Source organism: Trachurus trachurus (assembly GCF_905171665.1).
Source record: "Trachurus trachurus genome assembly, chromosome: 10".
Lineage (NCBI taxonomy): Eukaryota > Metazoa > Chordata > Actinopteri > Carangiformes > Carangidae > Trachurus > Trachurus trachurus.
The window spans coordinates 14,386,197-14,411,838 of NC_139894.1; the positions used below are offsets into that span (position 1 = coordinate 14,386,197).

The following is a 25,642-nucleotide window of genomic DNA, read 5'->3' on the forward strand; positions in this document are numbered from 1 at the left end:
AAAAGAAAAGCGCAATGTGAGTTACACAAAACGGTTTTTAATGGCAAGACAAAAAAAAGAGGAACCGACACTTTATCAGCCCCTGAGAATGTGTAGTTTAAATTATAAAAAGCAGTGATTAAAGCTGACAGAGACTGGTTTCATGGATGTGGAGTTTACACTTCTGCCAACTCTTCTTCATGACCTTTCATCTCATGTCAGTGAATCCAGCACTGACTGTTCACATTCATTGATAATTTCTTCACAAAGACAACACATTTCAGCTCGTCGATGTGACATTAGTAGTTACTTACAGAGAGAGAGAGAGAGAGACATACATATGCTTACCTGCTTTGCAGCCTGCAGTGGAAAATACAATAAATAGGGATCAGAGTGTAAATATTAACTGAATTTCCTCAACAACTACTTTAGGTAGAATAGCTTATTTCTCTTCATTATCACTGTTCTGCAAAGTTCACCAAACGTTGATCATCGGGATATTCTTTAACATAAAGTCAAGAGTTGATAAATAGATAACCATGATCTGTTTGCAAACCTTAGGCCTAACTGTGCTAAAAGAGCTTCTGTAATATCATACTGCTGTACATACGTAATGAGCATGTAATGCCTCCATTGACTTCGCCGTAGGTAATGTACACAGACACTTTGAACTGCTGAAGGAAACGCCTGCTCGGGCCTACGACTCTACAGGTTTTACTTGAACTCTAGCTGATCCAGATTCAGGGAAGACGCCGAAGCTTTCGTCAATGACTTGGTATTAAAGTGACAACGAGGGTCATAGTAGCTGCGCTTGCTTCAGTCCAGCTCCTCACAGTGTGAACGATGAAGATGTCGTCACCGGTTACCGCTTGAAGCAGGAAGCATTTACACTATGTACTAAGAGAGGTGGATGTAAAGCATGAGCTGAAAGAGAGTTGTTGTTGTTTTCGACCTTGTAGAGATACATCCAGGTGACAGGGTGCCGTGGCGCTGGAAGTCCGTTTGCATTAAGGCAGATAGATGTGTAAACAGTCCTGGCTTTGAACTGGTTGTCTCTTTTGATGTGTATGTGCACACATACACACACACATTCACTCATACACTCACTCGCACACTCATAGACACACACACACACACACACAGTGCAGGCCAGAGTGTGAGTGGCGCCCTGGGAGACAAACACTTGCTCCCTTGTGTTGGGCTGAACTCAAAGTTAGTTAGTGTACTCTGTGGCCGTCCTCCTCCTCCTCCTCCTCCTCCTCCTCCTCCTCCTCCTCCTCCTCCTCCTCCTCCTCCTCCTCCTCCTCTTCACTGCAGCTCTGAACCGTTGTGAGGAGAAGCCCAGAGGCGTTGTGCATTCAAACCACTCACTCAGCATCTAACAACAAGCTGACCGCACTCAAAGTGTTTTTTTTTGTGTGTTTTTTTTTCGTTGCTCAGAGCCGTCTTAGGGGCTGTACGGCGGGGGCTTCTCGTCGGGGTGGTTGTGAGGAGGCGAGTAGCGTGGGGGGACCATGGTGGGCCACAGGTGACTCGCTCCAGACTGGGATTCATCTGACAGACCAGAGGAGTCAGGGAACATGTAGGAGCCCTTCAGGAAAAAAAGACACAACACAGCACTGATTAAAAAAAAGACAAATTCAACACACGTCTTCACTGCTTCTTCCTCCCTGACTGCTCACTGTGGCTGTGTGGCCGGCTGGAGGAGGAGGAGGAGGAGGAGTCCTAGTTGTTCAAAACCTCTTCTATTTATGAATTATGCAGGCCAATGTGCTCATGGGAACCTTTTTGTAGCCTCCTCAGATCTGTGTCTCCAAACCATCCTGTCTCTGAGCTCTGCAGGCAGCTCCCTCCTCCTCATGGCTTGGCCCTTTTTTTGCTCTGATATTTACATGAATTGGTGAAGCTGAAGCTGTCCAGAGGCGGCCAGTGGTTTGCATCTGGGTAAAAGACGGACCCAAACTGCTGCTGGCATTAAAACCTTAAACCTATTCCACCTTAAAAGCAAAGTTACACTGTCAACATCCTATAATAAATGTTTAAATGACACCATTCACAGCTCCAGACTGCCCCTAAATTTGAGTGTGCACGCAGATTTTTCATCTACTTGCGCATGAGCAATCACTAAATTTGCTGGGTTTTTGGTTTTTTTTTTTAACACTGGTGAAAGTGGCAACTTAAAGAATCTGGTGTCTGTGATTACAGGTGCAAGGTCAATGTGTGTAAGGATCATGAATGAAAATGAAATGTAAATATTTGCTTTGCAAGTTGATGTATGCAGTGTGCACCCCTATTTTTTTTTTTTTTTAAGTTAGGGCCACTGTGCTATGTTAGTGTGGAGCCCTGCCATTATTTCATCTGAACTGAATGACCTGCCAATGATGAACAATTGTTCTGATGCACATCATGCGGCACTGTACCTGCAGGTCGTAGGCAGTGTACGGCGGCAGGCAGGGGGCAGTGTTGTAATACGAGTTGAGAGAAGTGGTGGGCGGAGGAGGCTCAGACTGGACGGGAGCTGTGATGGCCTCTGGTTCAGAGGAGCTCTCCGAGGCAGCAGAGGGAGTCTGAGAAAGACGTATCATTTAGTATCCGTCCACACACAAAGACTATACAAACACAGTGTTAATATGAATATACAGTACCAGTCAAACGTTTGGACAAACCTTCCCATTCAATGTTTTTTTCTTTACTTTCCGCATTATAGATTCAAACCGAAGACATCAAAACTATCAAGGAACACATATGGAGTTATGTTGTAAACACAAAAATGTTATTTAAAACATAAGTGTTATCTGTTTCTTGACCTAAACCCAATTGAGATGGTTTGGGATGAGTTGGAGGCAAAACAAGTGCCCACCCCCCTTGAAACTCCTTCAAGACTGTTGGAAAACTTTTCCAGGTGACGACCACATGAAGCTGATGACAGAGTGTCCAGAGAGTTTGTAAAACTGCCATCAAAGCCAAAGGTGGCTACTTCGAAAAATCTAAAATCTAAAACATATTCTGATTTGTTGAACACGTTTTTGTTTACTACATACAGTGGCATCATGCAAAGTTTGGGCACCCCTGGTCAAAAAGTTCTGTTCATGTGAACAGTTAACCAAGTGGATGATGAAATTATCTCCAAAAGGCATAAAGTTACAGATGATACATTCTTTTGCAATATTTTAAGTGATATCACTATATCAGTGCATTATTTTTGTTTTCTACAATTTTAGAGTGAAAAGGGGAAACAAAGCAGCACCCTGCAAAAGAATAGGAAACCCAGGAGATTGAGCTCTGGGATAACTTTGACCAAAGTATCAGACAAGATATTTACTATTTACATGCTGTGATAAATGTAAAGGGAATGTGACATCTGTAACTTTATGCCTTTTGGAGATCATTCTTCCACTTGCTCAAATTAACATAAATTTTAACCAGGGGTGCCCAAACTTTTGCATGCTACTGCATTCCTTATGAAATGTGTTATGTGCAATGAAAACAAAGAAAAACCATTGGATGAGAAGGTGTGTCCAAACTTTTGACTGGTAGTGTATAAGTATGATTCACTTAAAGTACCAGGTCCTTGAAGCCACCCAGCACTGCAGCAGTAATGACGCCAAGGAAGAGCGCCACAATGTTGAGGATGGTGGCGGACCACAGCAGGTGATAGAGGTGCACCACGTCCTGGCAGCTCCGCACATCCGTGTACTCGTGGTAGCCTCCACTCACCTCCACACTTCTAGCCCAGTGGGTGGGACAGAGAGGGAGACAGCCTACAGTCAAGCCACATACGTCACTGGCAGTGCTTTTAAAAGCTTTAAAAATATATATATATAAATGCAGCTACATGAACCACAGCAACAGCAATTTTGGTATTCAGTACACAGTGGAAGGCAAAAGACGGGTTTTGATTTATGGTTGTAAAAAGTTCAGATGGTTTCATTTCAGATCTGAGGAGAAGATGCTGCTACAGAGCTGGGAAACACAGATGAGAGCATGAGTGACGTTTTGGTCACACTCAGACAGGACATGCAGAAGAAATGTATTATGGATTATGTTAAAAACACTTCAAATATAAAAAAAAATGGGAAAAAAAGTTGATAATGAATGTCTATTATGGGTCTAGAAAAAAGGGACCTACTTCCAAATCATGGATGATTTCCTAAACTTTTTCAAAACATCTTTATTCTGAAGTCCCATAAGAGGATGTTCTCTGAAACAAAGGTTAAAAAGAAAAGAAACATTCTTGTTCTAAAATCAATCGACACTGCAATGAAAGAAAAATCAAACATAACAATCTGCAAAAACTGCAGAGCAAGTACACATCAAAAGTCCAAACAATCAAAGCAACACAGCCAAAGCGAATAGCTACTGATCCAGAAGCTGTGTCAGGTGCTCGACCGCTCAGCATACTCACTTCCCGCAGTTGTAGAGTTCGCAACAGTAACAGGTGTTGCTCTTCACGCGCAGGTTACAGGACGAGCGCGATGTGTGACACGGGACCTGAAGGTCAAAAATTAGTTTACAATTCCTTCACTTTGGATCCATCATCTGTCAAAGTCCCTGAACAATGTCCTGGCTAGAAGACTAACTGGAAAAAGAGTTCAGGTCCGAGATATACTGAGGAGGAGGAATTGATCTTATGTCTGTGAACTTGAAGAGATAAAATGTGTTTCTTACATCGCGGTCAGACGCTGTCTCACTGGAGTGATACTCACAACGGCCGGCATACAGAGGTCTGAGGTCCTGCAGGGCAATAGACATCAATTTTATATATTTCCACAAAATTCACTAACAGTTCACGACAGTTTTTTACACACAAGAACTCACACTGCACTTGATTTGTGCTGCATGAGTAAAGACTGCAATGTTTATAATGATCATAGGACTGAAATCAAACTAGTGAGAAAGGCTGGAGGCAAATCGAGTCAACAAGATGCCACAGCTGCAATTCTCTCTCTGTTTTCCTATTGTGGGAAAACTCAAAGAGGGCAGAGGGCAGATCATCTGAGTTTTTTTGGTTTATTCACCTTCTCTATATCTATTTATGATTTTAAATTTCCACCGCTTTCAAAAAAAGTTTGGAAATATTCCCCATATAACTACTTTATCAGATTTTCCAGCTTTGAAAACATGAAAGAAAGCTTAACAGACATAAAATCAAAGCTTCATTGTCATACAGCCCTCATTGTCAGGGATAAAAGTACAAAATAGATTTTCTCAGAAGAGATAATTCACTATAATGAGAATGAATGGTTGACTCTCGCTCTAGTATATTATGGTGGTTAATTCAGTTTTCGTGAATGTGAGTCACAACGTTTTTATTGTGAGTGCTGAGATTAGAAAGTATAACAATGTGTCCTTTAAATGCAAATCATTACTTTGAGTATAAGCAACAGTTAAAATCACATTGGTGATTACTACACACTAATCTCAAGCCCTGTTGTTTCACATGTTCTCAGTTATTCAAAGCAAGAACATCTCATAATCTTAAATATTCACATGTATCAAAAACTCTCGCTGCATCATATTACTTTTCCTGTTTCTCTTTCATTCAACAGTCTCCGTCTTTAGAAAAAACGAAAACAGTTTGAGAAGAAAATTTTCCATTTTCCATTTCACTGACACCACTGGCAAATGAAAACCTGCTAATGGTGCCAACGATCTCCCTTTTCACCCAGCCTTAACTTATTTTGGCATAATTGTTTTAAGAGTGCATTAGCGGTTATTTATTATTTTATGTACATTGCGTCATGGAGAATAATCTCCACCACAGAATATGTCTGTCTCACTGAGCAGGGTGTGGCAGCAGCTCCAGTCTGCCCTGTGTGAGCACTGTCCCAGCAGATGGGCATACATGTTGCTATATTTGTAATGCAGACCTGCTATAATGGAGATGGCATTTATTAATACGCTTGTAATAAGTTGAAGCATTAATGTTATCCATATGCATAATTTATACATTTAGTTTAATAAGTAGAAGCTTCAGTGATACTTACAATATGCCTCGCAGCAAATACTCCATCAACAATAGCACAGCAGAAGGCGGCCACCACTCCGAAACTGATGAAGACTATAGAAGCCACCAGCTGAAAGACAACAGAGGCGCATCATCTTCATCATGATGTAATGATTTTTATGGATGTTTGAAGACTAGAAAGAAAATGTAGATGTGAACTAAATTTAAACTAGAGTTGTTTTTTTATTGCCCCCTCTCACCACTTCTGTATTGGGTTACATTTGCAACACTAATGCGTATCATATGAATTCTCTGAATGGGATGGACTTGGTGGGTGGGGGGGGGGTTGTAGGCTGGGTAAAGGACAACACTGACAGAGCGTGGCGGTTGTCACCTAGCATCAACGGTGGCACAGTGCCCGGCTCTTTATATCTTTATAGGCGCTGCAACTCTTAATTCTCCTCCTTTAAGTCCACTATGAGTAACAGCATGTATTCAATGTCAGCATTAATCATGAGCCTAAATTATTTTTAACCTTGGCAAAGTGTGAAGTATTTTAATAACTGTATGTTTTGTTAACTGATATGAAATATGACTATGTCCTGAGTGTTTGTGATGTGTGAGAGGGTGTATATGCATATGTGTATGGATGTTTAGAATGCTATGTAAATTGATAATTCTTATATTTCTATTGTTCTTATTCACCTGCCCAGGGACTACGGATGGAAAGTAGCTAGTAAGCTAAATCCGGTACAAGGCATCTCGTCTCATTTCGAGACTAATGTTATTTTGTACATTGTCCCTGATACAAATAAACTTATTAAACTAAACAATTACACCCCACCCTACCCCACCCGGTCTGCAGGGGTGAGGCCGTGCTACAGATTCAACAGTGAGCTCCGTCTGTGCCAAGACTTCTGTGATTACAGTACAGCTGGTAACACGAAAACATCCAGACCCTGGGGTTCTCAACAACAAGTGTTAACGATCGGACAGACACGCTGCCTGTTAGTCGGGCTGGTCGTTGAAAGGGCATCTGTTGATCTCAATGATGTTAACGTCCATCGACAACAATTTAAGTTCTTGCTACTGAAAGATTTCTGTACGCCCTCCCTTCTCTTACTACTCTCTGAGGGACTCAGATGTTCACTCCTGTTTTTAGAGGACCAGTAATGGCACATGCAACACCAATTTGGGCTTGGTCGTCAGTGGCGATGAAACAATTTGCACCAAATGTGGTGGTGGGATGTGTCATGGGCCACAGCAGAGTCCATTAAACTCTTTAAAAGCTCACTAAAAGCCAGGATATTTTTCCAGTTTCCTTAACAAAGGGAGGCAGGATGTTGTTGGTGCATTTCTGAGGAATGTTTGGATCTTGACTTGAGTTGAAGCAAAAATTAAATTAAACTAATAATTTTACAATTTCTGCATTCAATGTACAGCCAAGACTTCAAAAGAAATGTAACAAAAAGGAATCTATGTATGCGCATTTCAGTAATGTATGAATTCTTGAATTATGGCCAAAAATGTATTTTGAGAAGTTACAGTGACGCTTCATCTTTGATCATCACCAAAATCTAATCAGTTCATGTTTGCATCATGGCATTACTGAGATGTAATAAATAACATGCTGCCTGCGCCCTGCGGTCACAGCTGTTGCTTGTGTGCTGGCATAAAAATATACGTCAATATTTCTCAGAAAATGTTTGGACCAATGGTCCGATATCCAAACAGCTGTATGTAAAAGTTTGGGCGCCCCTGGATAAATTGTTGGATAAAATTGGATAAATTCATTCTCTGTGCAATTTACATGGACAAAATATGGAATTCAATTAAAATAAAATTCAAACCCTACAAATATTCACAATTAAGTGTTTGGAAGCTGTTACTAATCAATCTGAATCATCAACTTATCATATCAGCTCTCCTTAAAACGCAGTCGTCCACAAATCACATGCCTCCATTAGTTCAGACCACAAATAATAACAACACGTTGACTTTTTATGAGGAACAACAACCCAGAGGTCATCTGGTGTAATGTGCCGCAGCTCAGTCAGTTGTGCCACACGTACGACACTGCAACTCCAGGCATCTGCACCGTGCTGCATTATGGGGAAAAGGTGTCACGATACAAACTCGTACTTCGTTTCAGGCCGACAGACCTTGCCCAGCACCTCCCACCTGCTGCTCCCATCTGCAGTTTCCTTCTCCACATTCCTGTGTGGACATCCGCCCTCTTCCACTTACACCCTATTTCTATTTCTGGCTGCATCGCTCCTGAAGCCCCAGGACACTTGCTCTGATACACAACATGAAGCTTCACAGGCTCGAGAGCAAGGACTCGCAGTCTAGGTCGCGTCTGCTCACTCTAACAACATAATCAAGCTGTAGCTGATGTTGAAAGGTAATTGGGGCTCGTGCACAGTTTAATAACAGTGTTCTGTGACTGTAGAGACAAGTAGACACTGAGCACTGAAAGTGATCTCAATGCACAGCGGTAATATAAATCCTCTTACCATCTGCCTCTTGTTCTCTATCAAATGAGCACCGATAATTCCCAGAAAAGAGCCAAAGCCCAGCTGAGGAGAAAGAAAATCGCTGTTAGGCCATTTATCTAATTTGACCATCAAGCTTTTATTTCATGGCACAGACTTAAGTGTTTTTCTCATGCTCTGGGGAAACATTACAGCAGCTTTATAATATTATTAACTTTTTATAGAAAGGCAAAACACATTGCGATTCATTTACTATAATTTGAGGATTTGTGAGATCCAGGTTTCTTTCAATCCAGTGCTGCACAATAATAGTATTTCTTTGTAAATCTCAGTTATTTTCATCAGACTGTGATATCATCGTCTGAACTATTAATCTGGTGTATTTAAGGTAAAAGCTATAAGAGGGATCTTTACATTGGCTGTGTTCCTGGCAGCTCTTTATGTGAAACACAATGTTAAAAGCCAAGTACTGTGAAGAAAACAAATTTATGGACTGAGATACTTTACCTCACTCAGTCGCTAATGACAGTGATGCTGAATAATGAATGTGGGGAAAATTCACCCCTCAGAGACCTTCAGTAATTATGTTCATCAGTGTCCAGGAGCGGGAAGAGCTCACTGGACACACTCACACTTCACTTACACATCACTTTTAATGAAATCTGACAGGGAGCAGGCCTGCTGTTGCTGTTGCTGCTGCTGCTACTGCTACATGTAGGTGTGAATGTGCACTCACAATCACTCCTGGATAGTAGCCACCCACTGTGATGTTCTGCGTCCTGGTAGTTGCTGCCAGGCCGAAGATGAGGATGAGCACGGACACGATGAGCAGCAGCACCGTCACTATTATGGATTTCCTCTTTCTCCTTTTAAAGGAACCTGCAAGACAGCAGATTAGTGAACATCACGGCTAGCATCACACAAGATTAGAAGATCCTACAACAACAGACCAAACCACTGTTACTGTCCTGGATTTGGCCGATGCATTTTTTTTTTTTTTTGTCCTTCAGTCTTGGATCCTCTGCGCATTCCTTTTAAAATAAAATAATGGAGACCACATTAAAGGGCGCAGGCTCTCTTTAATCTGAGGAACTCTAACCCAGTTTAGAGGAACTGTGTGGAAGATAAAGGCCTTTCAACGCATAGTTCCCAAACTGCAGTGGTTCCTAAGTAACTGAAGCCTTGGCTACTAAATGTGCAGTGGTGTGTCATTTCATTAGCTCATTCACAAAAAAAAAAAAAAAACTCACACTCAGAGTCTCAGAGGTGACTGAGAGCTGAGAGTTGCCATTTTAATCAAAGTTATGAATGGAGTGGCCCCTTAATATGAATAAAGAGTTGACCATACAAGTGAGGACGATGATAACAAGGGAAGAAAAAGAGGAAAAGGTAGCCAGAGGTACTTGGTTTCCCAAATTGAAATGACGGAGGACATTTCTCTGTCAGCGATCAAGAGAGGCCTTCACGACCAAAACCGCAGAGGATTCATTAGGGCGCAAACACACAAAAAATGAGAAGAGCTCTAGGACAAAAGATCGACTAAAACCAGTCTCTGTCAAAATGATGGAAAGAGGAAAGTGTGGAGGGAAAAAGAGACGGCTCATGATCCACAGCCGCTGTCAAACATGGTGGTGGTTGTTTTATGGCTCCAACAGGTATGCCTGTCAACAGAGTTGGTAAAGTGGCATTTATCACTGGTTTCACTGCTCATGGAAGCAAAAGGGACAAATACAGAGGGACAGAGGAGCATCTGTGATCAGATTCAGTCACATGCATCCAAACCTATTGGATGATACGAACTATGCGGCTAAAAAAGAACACAAAAAGCTTTTCAAGAGGTGGAATATGACCTGATCTGAGTTTGGCTGGGCTGTTAGTCCACCTAGTGAGGGTCACACAAAAGCCAGCGCGTACAAAAGAGGTGCAAGTGGTTGTGAAGTCCTGGGAGAAAATCTAGCCTAATGCCCGCTGGTCAAAACTTCAGTCAGACATACACTGGAGGGACTTCACGCAAAGTGGCAGGTGTGATGACTGTTTTATCTGTCCTATCTAAACCTGCTATAAGGTTGACACATATCAACCATTATTTTATTTTAAAGTGAGCCTGAAGAGAAAAAGTATAACTGCCTGAACTGTGGGAGCCACTTACAAGTTGTGATGTAATGATGGGAAGTAGTTAAAGACTTCTGATGGAACTGGAGTCTCTCTGGCTCTGCCCTTTCGCCCATCAGTGGCTTCCTCTGTTGAAGTGTCTGAGAGCAAGGTATCAAATGCCTGTTGCTTGGGTTTAATCAAATGTACAGACTTTCTAGTACAACATTATCTCTTTTTTTTTTACTATCCGTCCTCTACAAGCCCAGAAAAGAAACACAAACATGGAAGTTCACACTACAAAGGCTGCAACTTTGGAATAAAAATAAAACGTTCAGATAAGCACTTGTTTTCATTATGACGGCAAGTAAACCTGTTTGACCTGACAACTGTTTTAAGACAGATTCCAGTTATTGTGAAATGTGTCTTTAAAGGGGAACTATACAACAAAGCCGGCAAAAAATCAATAAATGGAGCCGTGGATAACGTTACATAACATATACGATGTTACGGCGCGTCCGTTTGTGTAGTCTTAACCGTCATAAACAAAAGATTACAGGTTACGGAGCGCGTTTGTGTCATGGTGCAGCAGAGACGAGAGCCAGGACACCGGGGCGGCAGCTGAGTGTTGAGCTGATGTTGCAAGGTTGGTTTTCAGTTGTGAGACGCCAAGTGAAGACAGAGAGCCTCCGTTCTCACTCGTAACAAGTCATAAGTCACGTAGTTAAAGCAGAAGTAAGCGATATTTTTGTGTTAATATAAGTCTTAAATAGTTATATCTTCCGACAGCAATCACTTACATAGAGTGTTTGGACCGGAACATGGGTCTCTCAGTCCCTCTGCTCTGCTCTGAGCCGAGGAGAAAACTTTTCTTGTATCCTACAATTTTTATCCAATGAGGAGAGAGAACGGCGCGTGAATGTGGTGACGTAGGGACGAGGACCAATAGATCCATGATGAGGGCGGGGGCTGCTAACTCCGTCGGCTGACAAGAAGTTATGGTGCGTTCAGGGCAGCCCGTAACTCGTGTTTTTCCGACCTGTGAAGTCGTACCAGTTCGATCTGGTACGAGTTCACGGGTCGGAAAATAAAATAAAAAAAGTATATTTAATAGACTGTTTGCATAAGAAGCAAATATCCGTTTAAATACCTAAATTTACTGCAGCTTTATCCTGGTGGCCTAAACCTCTACCACAGATCACATAACCACAATGCCCCTCATATCTAGACAATGTGCATTTACTGGATGTTACTCATCTAACATCTGGTAAATGCATATTGTCTAAATCATGATCTCCATGACAACAGTATGCTCCTAGAATCAACCGTTCGTTATCAATGAGTCTAACACGAGTTTAATAAAACTGTTTTACATCACTAATATGCCAATATATGCAGCGAGGCACACCACGTACGACATTTCTGCAATGTATTATCAGAGTTATTGTGTTCAAAAGTCAGTTTACTCCTAATTAGGCCAATTAAGTCAATAATTAGCAAAGGCAGTTCATAACAACCTGTTCTTTCTTTGCATGGGCTGCATGCTATTTGCTATTTGCTATCAATATGAACCTGTTATCTTAAGTGTTACAGAGTCACAGCAGTTTCATCATTCTCTCATTAATATGCAAATACATGCAGCAAGGCATGCTATAGCCTAATCAGCAGACTTCCTCTATCTGGTGCACCCGTGGTATGACGTCTGTGCTGTGCATTGTTTTTGATTGATCCTGTTCAAACTTCAGAGTAATGAGTGGAAAAAAACACCTGACTGAGGTGTATGCAAATGAAAAAAAAACATCAACATGTTCAAAATATCAAATAATTTTTATAAAAAAGGAGAACCATGAAGTAATAATAACAGGTGTGTTAAGGAGCCATGTGTTTACTGTGTGTAAGAGCTGAGCAGCCTCTGGGATTGTGCTTCGTTTAAACTGCTCAGATTTAAAACAGATTTGTCTGAATCTCCTCTCAGAGGTCATTTCCTCACCGAGAGGAGCTGCTGCATGAGAGTCATCTCTAACAACATTCAGGGCCTTCTGGTGACGTCAAACTTTAAAAATTGAAGAGAGAGGCTGGTGGGAGTGGCCAGTAATTTTAGATGCAGTCTTAACTATTCTCTCTGTGTTTCAGCAGCAGTAAATCGACCGCCTGAACAAAACTGTGACAGAGAAAGTTGCACCTGCCTCTGATTGTTTGACAGAAAAGATTTGATCCGTTCAGTTTATTCTGCAGTGTTCCCACGGCTTCCCGCAGAATAACAGATGAGCCAAGTCACCTCTATGTGCTCTTTTATCAATCTGTGGATAGGTGGAGTTGGAAGCCACAGAGAGGCAGACTTCATTGCTGCTGAATACTGATGCTCCAACCTGGAGATCAATAAGAAACTGTGCTCTCTGTAACTCAGGATGCAACTACTTCAGTGTTTGTCACTAGACGAAGAGGATAAAACATATGGCTTTAGTCAGATTTTGTCACCACAGTGTCTCCACAAAGATTTATAATCTAGAAACATACATACCAATTTTGGAGATCTGGGGATTAGCCTATATTACAACAACAACAATGTTATGAGATACTTCCTCTTGTGTTCATTTAAAAAGTAATATCAAATGCTAAATTACAGTTAAATTAAATGGCGCATGCTGCTGGTTTGCATTAGTGACGTTAATCATGAGTGTCTCTGTTTTCAGATCCCATCCTTTCACTTTTAATCCAATAAAAGTGATCATATCTTTGCAAACATCACATGGAAATGCTGGTAATTTTCACATCTTAATACATGATGATTTCATTTGAGGTTTTAAATCCACACATTTCTGATGCATTTGATTTGTATCATTATCTCCTGGTTCTGCCCTGTATTATTTCTGCATGGGACAGGCCTGGACAGGTAAGCGTTTTATGCTGCAAAACAGGCAAGACTAGATTTGTTTATCATGTGACTTCCACTGAAAATGTTACAACTGTAGGAGTCAGTACTCAAGTACAGGGGCTGTTATTTGTCTAACTGTGCAGGAGTTAAATTCAATTCATTTTACTCACCACACTAAATGAAACTTAATACATATTTCACAGCCATACCAGCCATGGAATAAAATATATAAATCAAGAGCAGCACAGGTGATATGGCATTGCATTATTTACTAAGTGCATGAATTTATTGACATTTCTATCATATTTCTGTCAGTATGTCTCTGCTGTATATAAAGATAATTCCCATTAAATCTGGACCTGGACCCGAACAAGCAGAGGAAAATGTATGCATAAAAGAGTAGAGTGACTACCTACTCAATCACTCATTACAGCTAATTCATGTATTACTGAAAACAGTGGTTCTCAAACACTCCTTATGAATAAGAAATGAAGAGGTCTGATGAAGCTAATATGGATAATCCTTCTATTTGTCTCACAAATGCAAAGCTGCATCTGATCCTCCACAGGATAGCTACTTAAACTCCAACTATATCTACTGTACTACCTGCACTGACATGCAGCCTACACAAATATTTCACTGAATCTCCTTTTCACGAATTGTGCATTTCATATTCCTTTAATCGCCACGAACACAGCCGACAACATCCTGCTTAGAAATCTGTGTCAGTCAGTTACTAGAGCCAAACATCCAGCCTGCTGAGGTTACTCAACGTCGCCGCACCTGCAGTGACGCGCTGCGGCCTGGACGAGAGAAGAAAAACACGATCTGGTGATGCAACGAGTGTTTTGTCTGCTTTTGTGAGGAGGAGATGGTCTGCTTTTGTCTACTTAAGCAGCACAAATAATACATGTGATCGGATAAAATATTAACCTTAAGTGTGCAGTGCTATTTAAAGAAGCCGCCGGTGATCAATAAGACCTCTGCAGTGGAGTAAAAAAAAAGGAGTATAGGCTATTATTGAATTGATTAAAAACAGAAAAAACCTGCTGCAGACACGCCGTTGACCTTGCACACACACACACACACTCACACACCTACCCATGCTTGTTTCTGAGAGAGTCAGTCCGCTGGATTGGAGGCTCTGAGATGGAGGCATGCTGGCTGGATGTTTCGATCACGATCCTCTTGTAGATGGAAAAAAAAAAAAAAAAAAAAACCACAGTCACGACTAAATGTTACACGTTATGTTTGTGTTGGAGCTAAGTGTTTACAATCAGGAGCCAATGCGGACGGCGTGGTCGCTTGGTGAGGCATTATCTGACGGCAGCAGCAGTCCTCCGTCCCCGCTGAACCCGCGTCCGGCTCATTTACATCCCCGTGGCTGTGGACACGTTTCTCGGTGTCTGTCCTCACTGTGTGTCGGTGTCTGTCGGACAGCAGGTCGCTGCTGCTGCTGGAGCTGGTGGTGGTGGTGGTGGTTATTTGCGCATGTCACAGTCTCTACACACTAGAAAAGACGTTACTCTGCCAACGTAACCACAATTACCAATTTAAAGTGTGAGAACATGATCGATATTGTCGTATGCTGTTGTCTCTGTCGATAAAATCAAATTAGATACGTGTATAAATCCACAGAGCCATACATCTTCCGCCATTTTTTTTTAAAGGATATCAGTTAAAGTAGTAACTGTAACGGTAAACCTTCCGTTACAAGATGATTGATACAAGCTTCAAACAGAGAAATAGGTTTGGGAATTAAAACAGTTCCTGTGTAGATTAGCTTCTGCTTTCTATTAATTTCGTAGCTAATTTAAGTAGGCTAATGTACAAAAATTAAGATTAAAGTAACGGTAACTTAATCTGTTAACGTTACCTGTCACGACCCTTCATGTCTCCATTCAGGGGCTTTCACTGAGAAAAAACGGTTTGAGTAACTTTATCAACCTGCTTTCAAGCATATATGGACTCAAATAAATTTAGGTTGGAGATGTTTAAAGTGTTTTATCCTGCTCTCTTTGTTAATTATATTAATTTTGAGCTCATTCAACAGTGCTCGTTGAGGAGAAAGTGCAGGTTACTATGAGCAACGAGCGCCGCCAACCGTCAACACGACAACGGTGCGTTCAAGAGCCATGGGACATTTCAGGGAGCAGCACACACATTATTCAACAAAATGACATTATTCCGCTGTAATGGGCATGACGTACAGTTTAAAATACTTTTTGTCGCTGACTTAAAGAAAAAGAACCCATACTTTTGTTTGGTAGCTGATTAATTACATTAGTTTAGCTATGCATATCTGTGGAAAGTCAAAAATCCAAGGCAGACATGATAGTGACAAAACACTGATTTAAAGGCCCCATGGCATGAAAAATTTGATTTTGGTTATTTTTTCGTGCTTGGGGAGGTCTTTGGGCCACATATCTACTGCCCCATGCATCAAACTGGTCATAAACGGAGAAACAGACACCGCCCATTTGTAGGAACATTCTCTTTGAGACGAGCAGATAGCACTTCCTCCTTTCTGTGATGTCACACACAAGGTAACTCCGCCCACCGTGACCAGTTGTTTTTTTTCAATTTGTATGAATGCAGCTTAGGTTTCAGTTACTTGCCTGTGATTGGCCCGACCACATGGCACTCAAAAACAGTGAGCCAATCAGAGGAGAGGTTCTCATTCTCTCTTCTGATTGGCCGAATGACCTGTGCCTGCTAGAACTCCAGAAAGAGGCAACAGAAAGGGGCAGTATAAACGATATTAAGCAGATCACAGGTACTCAAAACCAATGATAGATCTTGTTAGGGATATCAGCAGGGAAATAAACCCAGAGAAAAGTGCACAGCATGGGGCCTTTAAAACACCTGTGTGTCAGCCTGCCCTCAAAAGTTGCTGTGGTGATTTTACCTGCAAACCGAGTGAGATTTTTAGTTAAAATGAAGGCCTAGGCCTAAACCAGTGCAACTCAGGGTTAACACTTATTAAACCCTAACTGTAATCACTGAAAAAAAATACTGAAGTGGGCCCCTGCTCCTTCATTGCCTTCTTCACTCCTTCATTCTTTTTTCATAAACTGTGTAGTAGGCTATTTGTCATTTTTTATTTATTTCAACTAGGGCAGCTATGACGGTGAGCGACAGCAACAGACAACTTGCCTGTCATTCTGATTTTAAACTTCTCCACTGTGTCTCATGAAACTTTTGGTTTTCTTGTTTCCTAAGTCATACCAGGCATGTGAAAACGTAAAGTAGCCTAGGGTGGGCGTCCTGTATTGATTCAGTAAGGGACAGTGCTTTTTATTTTTCAAATTGGGATGATTCTGTAGTGTATTTGCAACAATCCAGTATTTGACAGGATGATCCAGTATTATTATCAGTTTATTCATGTTAAATCATGTTTTGGGCAATTCCTGTATTCGGCTACTGTGTTATGTCTGTATGATAACAAATGAATTGTGTTTTGTGCCAATATTATTAAGTATTGAGCATCAGGAAGTGTGGTGTAAGATAATAGTATGGTGGAGCTGAGGGCTTGACACATCCATCTGGATCTCTTTTGGGAATGTCATTGACTTTGGACTGGGAGGCTGGGGTTCAAATCCCATGTGGAGCAAAAAAGAAGAAGAGGAAGAGCTGGAGGCAGGCGTCCGACTAAAGAATGGGGAAACTGGCACGTAGCAAATGATTGACAGTAAATGATAAACACCACAAACATCCTAATAATCTGATTTAAAACACCTGTGCCCTCATGGGGATTTTAACTGCTGAGATTTAGTTGAAAATAAATGTACCTCTGAAAATATCCTGTTATCACATAATTTTAGGCTACAGGTCTGTCTCCCTGAATGAATTGGTCCGGCGTGATCTCTGCCAACATGGGAATCAAACCAATGAGCTCATATCATATTGTACAGACAGACATCTCTCTCTGAACACTGACATCAAGGAGCTGTCAACCTGCCTGTGTGCATTTGGTCTGTGCGTATGTGAGAGAGTAGAGTGAACTGAATTAATGAATGACTGAACTCCCACACTGACATCATTGATTTCTTTTTCATTTTAAAAGTTCAACACTGAACTCTTGTGGATATAAAGTATAGAGGTGTAAAGTCTGTTCAGATCCTATAGCACAGGCTGCTTCCCATGCATCCACACATGTATCATATATAAAGATAATAAAAGTGATAATAAACTTTAATTTAGTGCATTTTTCATACAAGTGCTTTATAGTAATACACCCAAATTGCTCTGTAATAACCAAACAAAACTGTCACATAGTACACTGGGGGTGCAGCTCCAACCTTATTGTCTGACGAAAACTTGATTTGATTCAAAATGTGTTTTCAGAATATGCATTAGCCTACTGAATAACGGTAAGGACTACAAAATATGTTGTATACAGCCAAATGAATGCATTAACTTGGATTATCACACATCAACTGTAGCCAGATTTCACATTCACACAGAGTAGGAGTGGATGTGGGGTCAGCAGGGGCCCTGCAGCTCATTTCTGCCCTGGAGACCAGTTCGGTTCAGTCTAACCATGACATCCATGCCAAAACGCACATGCAGGGGCAAATATCGATTTTATAACTGCAGCAAAGTTGTGTAGATTAGTCCTATATCGATATTTAGGAACATGGGATGCAAAATATTGTGATGGATTTCTTCCTCTTTCCAAATCTCTTTATTTCATGAGAGGAGTCATTGACCATGAGTGTAAAATACACGCACACACACGCACACACACAATGACACGCGAGCACAGGCAAACAACGTGCACGTTTTTGCCGCGTAAATGTCAAAGAACAGCTTTTTTTCCATGACGCAATTTCTCTTTTCATGTAAAAGAAGAAGCAGAAGAAGAAAAAAAACCACCCTCAGAAGTCCCCCTCTCTCACTCTTACATGGGGTAACAGAGCGTTACGTGACCGGAGTGCAGATGCAGTCAGGATGAGGACTACTTGATCTCCACCGGAGGAGAGCTTATGGTAAGCAGTTGCTGCAGGAGTCTGTGGGTGTGCTGGCCTTGGCTGCAGGTTTAACGCGCATGCATGTGCAAGAACAATACCACATGACTGATACTTAATTTATGATGCCTTTAGGTTTAGTTTGGTGCTAATTTAATGCTCGACCAATAATAATAAAGATAATAGACGTTAGAGAAAGACATAAAAAAAAAAAAACCTCCAGATTGTTGCAGTGTCTTTTGTGCACGTACAGTAACGCAACCAGGCAATGATTGACAACACAGTCTTGTGTTGGGATCAGCTATAAATATTGTATTCAGCCTTTGATTCAGTCTTAGCCCAGCTTAGCAGACAATGGCTGATGGTGTGCGTGTACTGAATGCACTGCTGTGGTGCAGGCCGCTGCCAAAACGTCTCTGGGACCAAAAAGAAAAAAAAAAAGCACTTTGTATCCCACCCCCAGTTTTCCCCTGTCCTGTCCACCGTTCATTCACTATGATGCGCGCTTAGTTGAAGGAGGTTCTCCACTCCCGATCCCCTCTGCACGCCTAAAACTTTCTAATGAAATCCCCAAACACTTTTTGACAAACATTATTTTTTTCTCCTCTAGGGGTCAAGAGGTTTTTTCGACATATTAATCATCGTTTTTTTTTTATTGAAAAGAAAACGTTCAGGTATGTCAGATTTATTTATTTATTATTGAAAATCTATTTATTAGAAATTACAAGGATTAATTCTAGTGTCTGAGTCTAGTTGGAGGAGCTTAGCTTTAGTGGCTGTGATCAGTGATGTGAAGTAATGTTGAAAAATTCTTGCAGAACTTGACAAGTGTGGAGATGTAGAGATGTGTGGCTTTAATTCGATGGGCTCGGTGGATGTGATGGGTTTAACAAGTACCTTTTTCTTTCTGCGAAGAACATGGAGCCCAGTTCCACAGAGGGAGGAGCTGAGGACAAGCTCCTTAAAAATAATCCGTCAAGTCCTGTAAGTGCTGACATTAAACAGAAAACATCATTTTCTAATCACTTTATTCACTGAGGCAGATGAAGGTATCGTTTCCACTAGCACTGACTTGTCTCTTTTACCTGCAACACAAGCATTAACTCAACAATCAAGAGGTTTTTCACTAGCACAAAACTCAAAAAAGCTGGTTATACAGAATTTTAAACATTTAAAACAGCAGATTCGTTTTAAAGGTCAAGCTTTTCACAAATGAAATTACTTTTGGGTGACACTCACGAGTGTCCTTTCGGCTCCTCTGGGATCTGTGTGTCCTGGCCGGCGGATGCTGAGAGTCAGTGAGTAACATCTGGCTGTCAGAGTCACCCTCCAGCTCTGCTGTCTGCAGCTGCTTGCTCCAAGCAGGAGGGTCCACTCAGAGGAGGTCAGCTCTCCCAACGAGTGCCAGAAAGGTCACCAGCGGGTTTATAATTTGCAGAAACAGGGGACAGGACCATCAGTGCGATGTTCATTAATATGCAGTGCACTCTCTGGCAGTTTATATTATCTGTCATACTCGGATCAGAAGGCATGCCATTTATTTCCTGCGGCGATTTGCAAAGAAAATAGGCTGAGTGCAGAACTTAGCAGCTGAGAAGTATGTGTGGTGAGGGCTTTTTCTCTTCTTCTTCTTTCCACCAGCCTCACAAAGTGATACTCAAACATGGACAAGAGCTGGAGGAAGAGCAGGAGGAGTTGGCCGAGCACCAGCCTCTAGAGCAGGAAGACCTGAACTTTGAGAGATGGAAGCGCAGGCCGATACCTCAGAGGACGCTGCACCAGAAAATAGACGACGTGAAGAAATACCTGTGGAATGCAGAGACCAACGAATTCATGGGTCGCTCTGGGAAGAGCTGGAGTGAGTTGATGACACAAAAAGTTCTGGGGTGTTGGGATTTAATGGCGAGAGGGATGGTGGTGGTGGGGCGATTGGATTAATGCAAAAGTACTTGTGTTACTCAATGTGTGAAATGATTACAGATGTAAAGCTTGGGTGTGTTACAGTCGAACGGTCTTAAACCAGCTTAAGAGCAGACGTGGTGTTTGAATATCTTTTTAAAAGTTGATTTCAGAGACGGTTAAAGAAGTGAGAAATGTCTCCGCGGTCCAGTGACTCTTGCTCACTGTGCTGCGAGTGTGTGTCCCTATGTTCGATGTTTACATAGGTGCATGGACAATTCAGAGTGTCCTAACAAAAACAGACTGCCTGGGGACGTGTCCGCAGCGGGAGCGCACTGTTCCGGGCCTCGCATTGGCCAGGAATCACATTCCTCTACATCTTACCATGCTCTTCACAGCCTCTTTCCCAAAGCCTCGGCGACCTCATCGCTGAACTTAACATGCTTATGGCCCCTCCGTTGCAGCTAAACACGTAGAGATGTTCACGTCTTTTTTTTCCATAGAGATCACTGCCAAATTGAGCTTTAGGACTTTTTTATGGGGGGGGGGGGGGGGGGGGGGGGGGGGGTAGGGGGGGGAGGGGGCGAGGGGCGACAGACAGGACAAGTTTGTTGAGTCAATGATGATGGAGCAGAGCAGCCTCTTGGTATTCCAGGGTAGCTGTTATGTGACGCTATTGAGCCCCCCGCCCCCCCTCCCCTCCCTCACCCTCTCCCTCAGCTCCACTGTACACAATGCCAAACATGATCCAACTGAGTAGAGAAAAAATATCCAAGGAAAAGTGTGTGTTACTTTGCAAAAAAAAAAACTGCAACATTGGATCCCAGAGCCTATTTCAGCGACATACAACCAGTGTGTGCACATTTTGTAGAGGACGAGTAGGTGGTGGTGGGGGGGGGGGGCATGTGTCTGCGGAAGAAAGGCGCCTGAGTTGAAGTCTGTGCTGTGTGTCCTGTGAGACAAGTGTGTAAGAAGGGACACAATACCAGAGTGGGGTGATTGGGGCTCCTTGGAGCTGGCCGGGCCTCTATGGCTGCAATAGACCTTCACTACGATGGCAACCGGAGGTTCACTGTGTTCCTGAGTGAAAGGACAGCTGGGAGAATTCTCACTGAGCTGAAACAGAAAGGCCTTTGTGGCTCTGGGGACGCAAGGCTGGCTGCAGCAAGTCCCCTGTGAAATTGTCTGCACAGCAAAAGCCATTTAATGTAGGACACGTTTAGCTTGATGAGTTGCTAATGGACTTTTAATTGAAAATTACAGAACAGAATTCGAGTTCTCAGGGTTTTTCCTTTTTTTTTTTTTTGCAGGGTTGTCAAATTAGCTCAGTGCAGTGTAATTTATAGCAGAAAAAAAATGATTGAGTTATTTGAAGGGGCCAGACATGAGGGGGAGGGGACTCTGCTTTTGTATCAGTAAACAAATCAGTGACCGTCCTGATCAAGGACAGTAGCTGGAGTCCAGACAGACGGACCACACTGTCCCAGCAAAATGCCTTTTTTTTTTTTTTATGCCCCATTGTTTTCCTCCACTCGGATCACAGTCAAAACTTATTGAGACATGAGTAGTTAGTTATGTAAGTCACTATTGTGCAAACTCTGCATCAGAAATATTCACCCCAATAACTCTCTCTCTCTCTTTTCTACACCTCTTTCAGGCCTCATCCTTCTCTTCTACGCTGCACTTTATATATTTCTTGCAGCTATGTTTGGCGGCTGTATTTTTTGCCTCATGTGGTCTATTAGTCCCTACCATCCAACCTTCAATGATAGAGTGATGCCACCAGGTAAATATAACCCCAAACTCCAACCACTCCTCTGCCGCTTTCCTCTCCACTCTCTGCTCGACTGTCCTTCTGTCTGTCGCGTCTACTTCAGTCTCGGCACAGTTGACTGTCTCATGGTCTCCACTGGCAGGTATGACGATGGCCCCACACCTAGAAGGCCACGACATCGCTTTTAACGCCTCTGATCGCAAATCCTGGAAGAAGTACGCCAGGTCAATGGATGAGTATCTACGACGTGAGTCACTCGTGGGACTGTGTTATAACTGGGAGGTCTGACGGGGTTGTTGAGTTTGTTTTAAACGAAAGTGGGTAAGCAATGAGTTAATCCCCATCTTCATTACCTTTGTCCCCCTTTTTTCCATTCGGATCTTGCAGGGCATTCTGGGAAGGGAAGCCTCTTTGTGGGCAGAGTGCAGCCATTCAGTTTTTTTCACACCCCGCTTTTGTCAAGCTTCCTTAATCAGAGGCCTGAGCCTGGCATGGCATTGCTGTTGCAAAGGTTTATTTATGCCCTCCTCTCTCTCTCTCTCCCTCGTCTCCCTCCCTCCCTGATTTTCATTTTCAGCATATAACGATGGCGCTCAGGAGAGGAAGAATATCCGCTGCACACAGGACAGATACTTCATGCAGGACGACCTGGAGGAGAGCGCAGAGCGGAGAGCGTGTCAGTTTAAGAGGTCCTGGTTGGGGGACTGTTCGGGGCTGCAGGACCCCCACTATGGCTATTCTCAGGGAAGACCATGCGTCCTCCTTCGAATGAACCGGGTAAGACGACGGTTGAGCCACCAAAGACCTGTAAAAACACTGTTTTACACCATGATTTATACTGGGCCCAGAAAACAAAAGAGGGACCATCAATCAGCCGGCACACAGTGTGTTACTGTACTGCTGAGACTCCCAGGTTTCACAGTGAGTGACACCTTGTGGCCGTGTGAGGGAGAGGATGGTCATACACAGGGCCGCTCAGCACCGGCTGTCTTGGGTTTGATTTTGAAAGTTAGCTTAATCTGGTAATCTCACTTTGGAAAGTGTTTATATTTGTTAGACAGAAGTTACAGTTACACTTAAAAATGTGATTTTAAGTTTTTATATGTAAATAATTTATCCTGCTGAGATGTGGATAGTGTCTAACCACTAAAGAAAATAGGTTTCAACTTACCAGGTCTTGTCAGGTAGACAAGATAAGACATTATAGTCCAAGTTTAAAGACATGACAAACTAAAATAAAGAAGAACGTCCCTTTGACACTTGTCTCGCACTGTTCTTACTCTTCAATAGATTCTTGGTTACTTACCTGGCTACGGCAAACCAGTAAATGTGACTTGTGGAGTAAAGGTACAGAAACTGTCAAAGATTTTACATTTAGACATTCAACATGTCTGAAAATGTGATAATTGTGTCATGACTGTAACTGTTTCTTGTTTCAGAAAGGACCAGCAGAGGCCTTGGGAGAAGTCCAGTTTTTTCCCAAAAGCATTTTTGACATGAAGTATTACCCATACTATGGGAAGCTGAGACATGTGAGCGAGAGTTTCATAACTGTCGATATATCTGCTTTGGTCATTTCATTTAAGTCTGAACTATCATAAAACTTCTTATCTGTCTTCTACGTCTCAGGTCAACTACTCTGCACCGGTGGTGGCCGTGCGTTTTGCAGGGGTGCAGTACGACGCTCACATCCAAATTAAGTGCAAACTAAACGGAAAGGGCATCATCAACGATTCCCCCACTGACCGCTACCTGGGCAGTGTGACCTTCTCCTTGGAGGTGGGAGCGTAAAGGCGTCGCTGCCAGCAGGATGCTCCTGTGACAATGAGGCTGGAAAATGTTACACGGGGAAAAAAATATATTTTGAACCATTATTTTCCATGAAATATGTAATTTCCCTCTCCTCATCTTTCACTTAAATATCCGTTGTCTTCTGCTGTGAAACAAATTCCTCAAGAAGTAGATATTTACTCTTGTGTTTTTCTGTTGTTATCTTTGTACCCTGAGCGTGCTTCTGGCACCTGCACCCACAACAAACAGTGCTGAGCACAGGACGAGTGCGTAGAGTGAGTTACAATTGAATTCCTGATATTTTGTAATGATTAGCAAGATTAATCAAACTAAATTACACTCTGCCCAATAGTTAGCAATTTCTGGCTATGCAAATCCAATTATAACTTAAAACATTAATAGGAGATTAGAAATATTGTTTTGTCGGGTTAGATTTATGGTTTTGTGTGCACATTTTTTGTGTGACAAAGTGTACTAATTTGTTTTGCATTATATTTTTCAAACATGTATATTGTAAGAATTCAAAGAAGTATCATGCAAACACTGAAAGCAGGACTTGTGCTGTACTTACACAGTAAAAAAAAGAGACATAATAAATGACTGCAAATACACTTTTAGTATATTTTTGTTGAATAGAGCAGAATTTATGAACAAGTATCACGAGTCACTTCTTGCCTTCTTTTGTAAAAACATTTTGCTTTTGAAAATGAAATACTACACAAGACTGATCAATAAAGGACATACTGTACTGTGAAATAGTTTGTGAAAGGTCTGTACCATTTGAAGTATAACTACTTTGTGGTAGTATTAATCCTGCCTGAACAGTGCTACTAAACTTTGCATCAATGTTGTATTTATTCCTATTATAGTTCTTATAATAAATACAATGTTCTGGTATGTACTGTAAGTTTTCTTCCACATGGGACTAATTCTCGATTGTGCATTAACATATTTTCACCATTCATTTCAAATTTATGGTTGATTTTTTAAAACATTTTTTACAGGTAGATACATTTGAATAGCGACTATCATACAAATAACTATTTACACTGAATTTTAACTATTAAGTGATGACATTTTAGAGTTTACACGTTTCTATTTTCAGCAAAACATAGATAAATACAATAGACTTTCATCGATGGAAATTAGTTGTTTGCTAGAAAGCACTATATGTACTGTATATGTTATAATTTTAGGGGTAAAGTATCATTTGTAATGCACACATGAAATATGGCCTTATTTGGTGCAACTGAATACCACAGCAAAGCTACCAGATGTGGTAATAACTGCAGCTTAAGACGAAAGGGATGTAATAAATGTTGCAGGTATTTGGTCATAAAATAAAAAGCATTCGATGATGATGCTGCAGGATGAAAAAAGGGGATCATTAAAGTTCTAACAGTTTATCCTGAAGGGGACATTAGAGTTCAACCCCTCAATATCATGGATACCTGAGCTGAACATCATGTCCGTCAATATCATAATCTGTTTCAGTATTTTCAGAGTGGTGGAACCCCCTTACTTTTTTTTTTTAAACTGCAGTTCCTCTGGTTTTGTGATTAATGTTATCTGTAAAAACATAAAGACACAAACGACTTGTCTGTCTAGTGTAAGTTAAGTAGCTCAGTCAGTTTACATCGACCGCTGTGACCTCTGGGTCAACTTGCATATCTGCCCACATGCCAGCCATAGCTGCAGAGACAGTCGTGCCACTGTGCACCATTACAGGTTATAAAAAGCACGTCGTTGACCAAAGTTGAAGGGTCAGTTTGAACCGTCGCAGCCGGTCACACGTTAAGATTACAACCTCTGTTGACCTTT

General features: G+C 41.8%; 2 protein-coding genes across 8 annotated transcripts; one reads left to right on the forward strand and one right to left on the reverse strand.

Moving 5' to 3' along the window:
* Nucleotides 1–21: 21 nt before the first annotated feature.
* On the reverse strand, nucleotides 22–14,958 carry tmem255a (transmembrane protein 255A). 6 transcript variants are annotated; one of them, XM_083980937.1, is made up of 11 exons: nucleotides 14,662–14,958; nucleotides 14,489–14,574; nucleotides 9,158–9,300; nucleotides 8,443–8,505; nucleotides 5,967–6,056; nucleotides 4,648–4,713; nucleotides 4,385–4,470; nucleotides 4,108–4,180; nucleotides 3,544–3,711; nucleotides 2,400–2,546; nucleotides 22–1,570 (listed from the first exon to the last, which is right to left on the reverse strand). In XM_083980937.1, exons 2-11 carry the CDS (start codon nucleotides 14,544–14,546, stop codon nucleotides 1,427–1,429), a joined length of 1,038 nt encoding a protein of 345 aa, XP_083837063.1. In that variant the 5' UTR covers nucleotides 14,547–14,574; nucleotides 14,662–14,958; the 3' UTR covers nucleotides 22–1,426. The 6 variants fall into 6 exon arrangements, with proteins under 6 accessions (XP_083837063.1, XP_083837065.1, XP_083837064.1 ...); XM_083980939.1 differs by having other exon boundaries at nucleotides 3,544–3,703; nucleotides 4,109–4,180; nucleotides 14,489–14,953; XM_083980938.1 differs by having other exon boundaries at nucleotides 3,544–3,706; nucleotides 4,109–4,180; nucleotides 14,489–14,952.
* Nucleotides 14,959–18,362: 3,404 nt separating this feature from the next.
* On the forward strand, nucleotides 18,363–24,633 carry atp1b4 (ATPase Na+/K+ transporting subunit beta 4). Of its 2 annotated transcripts, XM_083981054.1 has the most exons (9): nucleotides 18,857–19,031; nucleotides 19,273–19,341; nucleotides 19,999–20,215; nucleotides 21,914–22,042; nucleotides 22,173–22,277; nucleotides 22,608–22,807; nucleotides 23,321–23,377; nucleotides 23,470–23,562; nucleotides 23,660–24,633. In XM_083981054.1, exons 2-9 carry the CDS (start codon nucleotides 19,276–19,278, stop codon nucleotides 23,819–23,821), a joined length of 1,029 nt encoding a protein of 342 aa, XP_083837180.1. In that variant the 5' UTR covers nucleotides 18,857–19,031; nucleotides 19,273–19,275; the 3' UTR covers nucleotides 23,822–24,633. The 2 variants fall into 2 exon arrangements, with proteins under 2 accessions (XP_083837181.1, XP_083837180.1); XM_083981055.1 differs by lacking the exons at nucleotides 18,857–19,031; nucleotides 19,273–19,341 and adding an exon at nucleotides 18,363–18,378.
* The last annotated feature ends 1,009 nt before the right edge of the window (nucleotides 24,634–25,642 follow it).